Source organism: Ylistrum balloti, unplaced genomic scaffold, assembly GCF_031769215.1.
Source record: "Ylistrum balloti isolate Yb309-2 unplaced genomic scaffold, AGI_CSIRO_Ybal_v1 Utg370236, whole genome shotgun sequence".
Taxonomy (NCBI): Eukaryota; Metazoa; Mollusca; class Bivalvia; order Pectinida; family Pectinidae; genus Ylistrum; species Ylistrum balloti.
The window spans coordinates 1,107,422-1,116,925 of NW_026782193.1; the positions used below are offsets into that span (position 1 = coordinate 1,107,422).

Here is a 9,504-nt window from a genome sequence, read left to right on the forward strand (position 1 = left end):
TTCCCGTTTTAATTCTACCTTTCATTTCCAAAAAAAAAAGAAAAATAAATACTTACGCTTTATGTACTTAATAGATAGAATTTTAAAGAATACTTTTGAAGTTTTGATCCGAATATTAATGGAGTTTGTGTTACTCAAAATTTCCCTCCGATCCTCAAACTATGGTGGCCACGTCCCTGTCTTCGTGGACGATAAATGATATATAAAGCTTGTTTGCGTCTCTTTTGTCCACTAAAACCCCGGACAACTTACCCGCGTTGGATTAAACGACAGCAAGGTAAAACGATTGAAGTATATGTACTTTTGTACTTTCACAGAAATAGTTTGATATTAATCTTTAATGTATTTGTATATGGAGATTTTTTTTTATCACGGAAATGAAATTGCAATGCATGGTTATATTCAATGAACGTTACATATATACAGCTAATTAACTTTACTGATTTTACGTGTCAATTGCAAAGACAATAACTGTGTAGTGTCCATAGACAATTATAATTAAATTTAGAAAATCAAGCTAGATTAAATGTGAACATATTAAAAAAAAAAAGGGAAAGCCTTACTAGACATATTTAAAAGAAACCTTAGTCGACAAAATAAATATATTTTCGAAATTCTAACTTTTGAGTAAATATAATACCGTAATACTTTTTTTTCGTTTCGACATTGTAGCGCGACTATGAGAAGTATGAACACTTTAGCGTTACTTCTGTTAGCGGTCCTCGCTATAAGTAAAACGATATCTGCTGACAATGATGACAACAAGAAGAAGGTAAGGTCCTAATATTGTGTAGGATGGAGACTAGCTTCCGTTCATTATACTGTAAAGTACAAGTGGTTATTTTATAAGCAGTTGTATGTAAAAGTGTTAATATGTAAATGCAACTGTGAAAATTGACAAATGCTGTAATTTGCTTGAACTTTTGAATTATAATGTTGAAATGGTATACTTGTGGAAAAAGGGATTTCTGAGTGGAATTTAGTGGTATATATGCAGCATTTACCTAATATTTTTTCCCCGATAGATAAAGAACACAGTCACAGAAGAGGTATGGTTTGATGTGGCGGTAGAAGACGGCGACGAAGTTACGTTTCAAGGACGATTCGTCGTCGCTCTTTTCGGTGACATTGCACCTATGACAGTAATGAACTTTCAGAGCATTGTTCGGGGGTACAAGCGAGGTAAGAAGGTAAGCATATGATTTCCTAATTTTTTTTCGTTATCATCACTCTTAATTTTAAACGAGGTTGTCAACATTCTCCGACACAAAGTTAACTCACTAAAAACATTTCAGTCAGATAGCCTGCGTCGCGACTCAGAAATTTCTGTCTCGTCTAAGTGAAGACTTAGGGTAATGTAAAATGAAAGTTTACAAGGTAAATTAAATTAATATTACTAAATAGGCTATATGATACCGGGACTTTTTCTCAAACGTGGAGATGCTGATTACACGTGGCAGTTCAGACCTCGTGGTTAATTCAGTTCACTATAAAGCAACGGTCAATACATTGTTATCGAGTCGGATGCCACTCGGTGGCAACATCTGTTGCGCCACGTAGAATCAATTGACTAAAAACTAATAGACAGCTATTTTCTTTTGTGTATGTGTGTATTTGTCTTCCTGCAGTTGAGCTTTGTAGTTTTGATTTATTTAAGCATTCCATTGGAGTGAAACATGAATCTCTGAAGATGCTTTTCAGCACACACGTTTTGATTTTAAAGTGGAGTGATATTGTATATCATATCCCAATTGAGTATTCCAACATAACCACATTAATGTAAACAAAACAGTGTTCATTAATTATAAATATGCACCAGGAATGAATGCGGAAATTTTCGAATGTCGACTATTTTTGTTGTATGTAGCATCTCGTTTTAATCTGATTGAACTTGAAGCATTTTCTGCCGATTGAAATAGTTGACACCAGGATGTGTCGTACACGACTATCTTGTCAATTAGGAAATAGTTTCCATATCAACACAGCTTTTTTTTAAATATACATTTTCAGATGAATATTCATCTATTGAAATAGTATCGTTGGTGATTTCCTCAAAAGTTATCTTGCAACTTGCAGTGTTTAAAACAAGTTTATGAAGATAATTTTTCAAAACGGGGATGGCCGGGGATGTATGTGTTTTACGCCTGGCTTAAATCCGTTCTTGTGCGTGGATTAGACTTTGGGACTGTGCATTGGCTAGTTGCAAGTCTCCCTTTAATGTCTGCCTGGCTTGAGACCGGAAGGTCCCTTGTTCGAATCCCACAGGAGACAGAACAAATTTTTCATTATTTATTTCGTGTTGTTGACCACTATAGATTGAGAAGATATATATTTTTTGAAGGACACTGCCGAATGTAGAAGTCATAAGTTGATTTCTTTGAAATTGGTTTTGGCTTTATCATACAACCACTTCCAGATAACAGGAATTGGAGAAAATCACAATCACACATAGCACGAGAAGTATAAAATTTCTGGCAGAATTAGGTACCAACTTCTCGGAAAGATATATTGTTTAACTATAAATTTCGTATTGAATTCCCCCGATTGATCTTCCACTTTTATGGGAAATGATTCAACTTTTTTTTAAAATCTTCTTCAGAATCTTCATTACAAGAATTCCCCAATACATAGGATCGTACCCGATTTCATCATACAGATGGGTGACGTCACAGAAGGAGATGGAACTGGAGGTATGATGCCAACAGTTTTGCAAACTGTGGACAAATTCTTTACTGTGTTGCCTTTCGTAATATTATCGCAGTTTCCTAAATACATGTACCTTCTACAGTTATTTCTAGCAAAATATTTTCTAAGGTCTCTATTAAAATGTATAGTAGTATATGGATTAAAGAAAGATTTAGTGTCAACATTTAAAATCATCATTACGTTGAAATATTAAATATGTTGTATTTTCAAACAAAAAATCAGCATGTTTTGTATCATTTATATATTCAATTCACAGGTGCCAGTATTTATGGAGATAAATTTGTTGACGAGACATTTGAAATATCCCACAAAGCAGCTGGCTACGTTTCCATGGCAAATCATGGTCCTGATACCAATGGATCCCAGTTCTTCATCCTGTTGACCAAGGCCAGGTGGCTAGATGGCAAGCACGTGGCTTTTGGAAAAGTCATCAGAGGAATGGTAAGCACTTATTTTCTATTGCATCTCCTTAAAATAAACTACATACACACACCCACACATATAAATGTATGTATATATAATATATTGTAATAAACATTCAATTACATTTTAAGAGATAAAGTATTTTATTTGTAGATTTATCAAATACACTGTATAATTTAAATAACTGTATCTTATGGCTGATAAGCCCACACAATTTATGTGGTTTCATGAATTTCTTATTATTTACAACAAATGCTTCAATACAAATGCTATTATGGTTTTACAGGACATTGTTAAAGAAATTGGCGAAGTCCCTGCTAGCAGTGTCAATGCAATTCCTAAAAAGAAGGTCTCCATAAAAGATTGTGGGGTTGTCGGAATTGAAAAGAAGTATGAATTAACAGCTCAACAAATGGAATCTGATGAAGATATGTAAATTCAAAAAATATATAACTGACAGACGATGTGATATTCCTCATTTACATTAGTTATTTGATGTTTGACTTGCATGCAAATCCAATCTTTAAAAAAAAGATGTGGATAGTCTGATTCAGTTGAATGTTTAACTTGTTATGGAGTATACCATACCATTCATTTGTATGAAGTTTGAATTTGTATTTTCATATTTGCGTTCATGTGTTGTTTTTGTTCCTTTTTCCATCTACAGATGTTTCTTTTTCATTGAAGCTTTTATCAAACATTTTCTGTCACAAATTTATTTTGTACTTCTTTTAAAATTAATCATTAGATTTTATTTTATGATCATAAAACTTATAATTTGGTCATGACATTTTAAAATGAAAGAAAGTTTATTTACATTATTTTATCATGGAGTAAATGACAATCCATTATCACTTAATTTAAGAAAACCTCAACTACTCAACAGTTCATCAGTTTGAAGAATGCATACAACTCACCATTAGCAATGCATTTAGTAGCTGGTATATTCCATCAATATGGGCATAGTTGCATTTTCTACAGACTGTTGTAGGAAAACCTATCCATGCTAATCTTCACATGAAATTAAGTCCTTGCTTCTTAAATAGAGATACTAGATTGCAAATTCATATCTGGTCAAGCCATTCTAAAAGCAGAAGCAAGGTTCAGAATGCTGACCAAATAAAACTATGAGAACATCTGTTTCAAGGTAATCTAGATTTATCATATTATGACTCTAAAATTTGTCAATACATTGGTTTACTACCCAAATTGTTCTGATCAGTGATTCCAACTTCAGCTGAGGTCAGCAGAGCAGATGTCTAGTGATTTTGTCATTCTAATTTGGGTGTAAAATATCAATTGTATAAAAAAAATTTAGTTACAAAGCAACACAAAACATAGAATTTTACACTCATGCTTAATACGAAATAACACTGAAGACAATGGTAGACTTGGATCTAATCTGTCCATAGAATTAGAGAGACTTGTGTAGTTTACCTTGGTACTAAGTACACTATGTTTGACCCTGCGGATCTGTACTTATGAAATTACATGTAAATATTCTGGCAGCAAATGACAAGATGACTTGATGTTTGTTTTTCACCTCATTAAAATCTTGTAAAACAATAAACAAACTTCAAAATATTAATAGTATTTGTGTTTGTATTTATTAATTTTGAGACCTGTAAGAATTAGTTGAAGGAACCCAGTTTCTGCAAAATACAAATGTGAAAAAGTGTTTATTGTTCCATAGCGCTGACTTAGATACTTCATACGCTGTATTGCTAAGTCTGTGTTCTAAACCATGGGGATTTGAGTTTGTGTCACATGTACACAATGTTCCAGAGACGAGAATAGTTGGTGTTGATTACCTACCTTATCACAGGGGCTACATTGATCCCAAAAATGACTTTCTTGCTTAGTTTTTATGCCAATCAGTTAGATATCACTCTTACCACACTCTACCAGATTCATTTCCTTCCTCCACAAATATTTAACATTCTATCCTCTATACTTCACACTCTATTATAAATTTTATAACAATTTTTTGACCAGTCATACAAAAGCACAATATCGATTTAATCAATCATTACTGACCAGTTCTGCTTTACCATACTTGTGTAACTATAGAGCAGTTTCATACAAGGATATAGAGCAGTTCTGCTTTACCATACTTGTGTAACTATAGAGCAGTTTCATACAAGGATATAGACCAGTTCTGCTTTACCATACTTGTGTAACTATAGAGCAGTTTCATACAAGGATATAGACCAGTTCTGCTTTACCATACTTGTGTAACTATAGAGCAGTTTCATACAAGGATATAGAGCAGTTCTCTTTTACCATACTTGTGTAACTACAGACCAATTTCACACAAGCATTCAGATAACTTCTACTTTACCATACTTGTGTAACTATGGACCAATTGGACATCAGCATACAGAGGAATTTCTGCTTTACCCTTCCTTATGTACCCATTGTAGATCAGTCTACAGAGAAGTTCTACTTTACCACACTTGTGTAACTATGGACCAATTGGACATCAGCATACAGAGGAATTCTGCTTTACCCTTCCTTATGTACCCATTGTAGATCTGTCTACAGAGAAGTTCTACTTTACCACACTTGTGTAACTATGGACCAATTGGACATCAGCATACAGAGGAATTCTGCTTTACCCTTCCTTATGTACCCATTGAAGATCAGTCTACAGAGAAGGTGAGAGGCTGATATGCTCCTTTGAAGGTAGCAAAGAAGCGACACGCGACCCCCAACTTCAACTATATACTGTTATGAGACCTCAGGATTTGTTTAATGTACATCAAAGGATCCAACTAGTTTTTTCATCTTGTCCACAAGGTGTCGCACATAGGACCTTCAATGTTGCCATGACATATTCCAGGGACACACAGAGCGAAAGTTATCGTAATACCTCGATTATTGAGAATGTAGTCACATTGGTTATCAGTACAGTAGCCTTGAGATTATAATGGTGAAGCTTCAAGGAATTGATGCAATTACATTGTTTTGAAGAATTACATATTGAAAACATTTCTGAGAAATATAATAGCAAACTGTCTTCAAAACAATATACCGGTACTACAAAAATTAGAAAACATTTCTTAGATAAATATCAGTGTGGTACACATGAACCCTATCACAATGATTATACCAGTTCCATTGCACTGTTCCTTGAATGATACTGCTATGGTTAAAACATTATCATACAGAAAAATATCTTCAGCAGTTAAAAGGAATCTGGATAGTTAACAGCATTGTTGAGCTGTAGCCTTATACAGTGGTCAGCAACAGTGTGTAACAAAATGACTGAACGTGGTGTTTACTTGGGTTGACCGAAACGTTTATTTCATAGTATAGTGGTTTTCCATAGTTAGTACTTCGCGCTAATATCCATTACAAAAGATAGTTCCTAATCAACATACAGCAGCATGTCGTGGCACCAAAAATAAATACCTGTGTAAGGCAGACAAAAACTAAACACCTGCCCGTCCATATCAAAGAGTTCCATACAAATGTCCATGGGCCAACTTGGCCAGGGCCTGCTCCATCGCGGAGCAGGTCCCATACGGGACTCTGCCCGTCTCCACGTCCGACTACCAACTCTCTCTAGCTACTCGATCCCAGACTCGATTAACTTCTGGCTATTGTCTTAGAATAAATAATACCCAAATACCTAATTTCAGCCTAGTCCCTATTGGACAACAATAACCCAACCCACGGACCATCTAATTATGAAGGCATGTGCGACTAGGAGTACCCGTTATCAACTGTAGTTCCTACTGTAATTAACATACAAATACATTCGCCAGCGCGAGACATACAAAAGAGGGCATCTATCTGTCCTGATCAATCATACTGGCGATATTCTGCCACGGTGCTTCAACACTGCGGTACACATCCCGCCTGTTATCAGGCGTGCATCACTACCTGTCACTCACGGGATTTTTTCCTCGGTCCAGCATTGACTGACTTTTGACCTCATGTACTTTAAACTAAGACGCTGCTCTCTACGATACACACCATTCCAAAGTTATCATTAAACCTATTTTTTACTTATTTTGTTACAAGTGCTTGAAAAACAGGAAACCAAGACCAAACAAACATCACAAATTGCTGTATTTACTCTTAAGGTATTCATCTGCATCATTTAAAACTGCCTGCAGGTCTTTATATTGTGTGATGAGTTCATTTGCCTCTTGCACTTTTAACCACTTAAAGTCAATGTGTTCATCAGACAGAGTAACAGCCATCTCAGGATCTTTCATTTTTGCCAGCCAGTATACAACCCTTTTCGGTCTTCCATTCACGGGATAATTCAATGTTTTTTTGAAATTGTCTATGACCTCCAGATGGGATCTGTTCAGTCCTGCCTCCTCTGTTGTTTCCCTCAATGCAGTGTCAAACTCAGACTCTCCAGGGTCAACGTGACCTGTTATAAGATGTACCAGATGTATGAAAATTAACTGAATGACACTACTCTGAAAAAATTTCATTAAACAAATTTCAAACAAATATATTCTTTTTACTGTGACAGACACAAATCAATCAGAAGTGGTTTACCAGTTATGGTGATAGGATGCTGTGACTGAATTGAAATTCAATAATAAAGAGACGCACTACAGTTTGACCCACAGAAGCAGAGTGATTTGTGGGATATGGCTATGTAAGTAACTTTGCATGCCAATGGATCTCTAGTCATAATTAATTTTCCACTTCATACAAAAAAAACACAAACCCATCATCATCACTACAAACATCCTACAATTCAAACAAGGAATAGTAACTCTTTGTGCATTCACCATATGATTTCAGTTAAATCCATCCATACCTGGAATTTGTCCATTTCCATGAGACATGTTTTATATAGTCACAGGCATTGTGAAGAAAAACAGAAAATTGTAGGGAAATTACATCTATGTCTTTTTCTGTGATCATTATTATTTGGGTAGCCAAACTTGCAGGGGCCATTAGGGAGTTTCAAAATTCTGACTTGTTAAAAATTACATGTTTATATGCAATTAGTAACAACTTTTTTAGTTTTTTGAATATTGAGTATTGAATAACTTTCAGCAAATGAACATCATTGGATTTTCATACATTTGATATAAGAAGTCTAAATGACATTTATACTGCTTTTTTATTGGTATTGAATGCCAACTAATATCATTAATAACTTATTAAGCTTGTCTAAAGATTGGTCTGATCATCAAGCTAAAACAGATGGATGTAATTAAAGGTATAACAATGATGACATGGAATAAATATGGAGGATATAAATGTCGGCTGAATAGGCAAGCTAAGTAAGGTCACTTGCAACTCTTTCTGAAATATTAACCTATAATAAAAACCAAGTAAAATTCACAATCTACTATATAAACGTCTTTGGTATAATAATCATACAACATTGTATTTGTATAAAGTGGACAGATTTTTTTTGTTTTTTGTTTTTTTACACATGTGACTCAATTCTTGAACATTGTATCAGAGTGCAGCAAAAATGGCTTCTAAGCTAATTAATCAATGGTATATTTCAGAATGACTCTGCATTTGAGTAACTAATTGATTACTCAAAACTATCTTTCAAATGTGTCCAACCTGTTCAAAGTTTACTATCGAGATACAAGTGTCTGTTACATTAGTCTCATGATTAATGCATCTTCTCAAATGCAGGCAACATTTAATCAACCTTTTGGTGGCGTCCAGTGGTGTTGACCATATGATGTTTGCAGCAGTAAGTACTGTATTTCAGATGATATTGTCCGAAAAACAATAAATCCGGCTGCAACAACCTCCTTTCCTGCCATCTTAAATACGGAATTTCTCTAATTCACAAATGACTATCGGTTACGTTCTGAGGAGTCTCGAATGATATCTGTCTCATATTAGTTTTGGAATCCAACACAGAATAGAGATAGAAAAACTCCGGATAATTAATTTCAAATATTTCCCTTAATCAAATACACATCAAATTACACACAGTAATAAGTCAGTTTTACAGGAAAAAGGAATTAGTACACAACATAATGTGAAACCATTAAACAGTTCTTATAAAAGAAATTCTTTTATATTATCCAAGTTGCACATTACTCGATGGATCGTTCTCATTTTCATGTTAGATCCAATATAAGCTACTTTAGAAATTAATATATCATTTAATTCTCGACCATTAACAACAATGAGTAATACAACCGCTATTTACAGATTTAAACAAAAATAATTCGACAATGCCTCGGTGATTTTTTATCCGGAATATTCTATCCGGTATTTCCAAATTAGAAAATGCCTTGCCGACCTGTCGCGTCGGAAAATGGCGGCCGTATGAAAAACATTAGCTCCCCTGTGTAGAATGTATAGACACTAAAATATTCATGAAACAGCTGTCACCACAAGCTTTCACCTAGGTGGTATTTTAAG

General features: G+C 34.6%; 2 protein-coding genes across 2 annotated transcripts; one reads left to right on the forward strand and one right to left on the reverse strand.

Annotated features, from left to right (window-relative positions):
* The first annotated feature begins 242 nt into the window (after window positions 1-242).
* On the forward strand, window positions 243-3,831 carry LOC132552083 (uncharacterized). The gene is made up of 6 exons (XM_060216223.1): window positions 243-277; window positions 673-772; window positions 1,026-1,190; window positions 2,600-2,690; window positions 2,963-3,147; window positions 3,416-3,831. The coding sequence occupies exons 2-6, from the start codon at window positions 680-682 to the stop codon at window positions 3,563-3,565; spliced, it is 684 nt and encodes a 227-aa protein (XP_060072206.1). The 5' UTR covers window positions 243-277; window positions 673-679; the 3' UTR covers window positions 3,566-3,831.
* A 2,577-nt stretch (window positions 3,832-6,408) lies between these two features.
* On the reverse strand, window positions 6,409-8,894 carry LOC132552094 (bis(5'-nucleosyl)-tetraphosphatase [asymmetrical]-like). Its single transcript, XM_060216236.1, has 2 exons — window positions 8,777-8,894; window positions 6,409-7,519 (listed from the first exon to the last, which is right to left on the reverse strand). The coding sequence occupies exons 1-2, from the start codon at window positions 8,892-8,894 to the stop codon at window positions 7,194-7,196; spliced, it is 444 nt and encodes a 147-aa protein (XP_060072219.1). The 3' UTR covers window positions 6,409-7,193.
* Between the last annotated feature and the right edge of the window lie 610 nt (window positions 8,895-9,504).

Coding starts and splice junctions, on each gene's coding strand:
- LOC132552083 (XM_060216223.1), top strand. CDS start 680: ATGAGAAGTATGAACACTTTAGCGTTACTTCTGTTAGCGGTCCTCGCT. Junction 1,191..2,599: donor GGTACAAGCGAGGTAAGAAG/GTAAGCATATGA, acceptor AATCTTCTTCAG/AATCTTCATTACAAGAATTC. Junction 2,691..2,962: donor AGAAGGAGATGGAACTGGAG/GTATGATGCCAA, acceptor TTCAATTCACAG/GTGCCAGTATTTATGGAGAT.
- LOC132552094 (XM_060216236.1), bottom strand. CDS start 8,894: ATGGCAGGAAAGGAGGTTGTTGCAGCCGGATTTATTGTTTTTCGGACA. Junction 7,520..8,776: donor CCACTGGACGCCACCAAAAG/GTTGATTAAATG, acceptor ATCTTATAACAG/GTCACGTTGACCCTGGAGAG.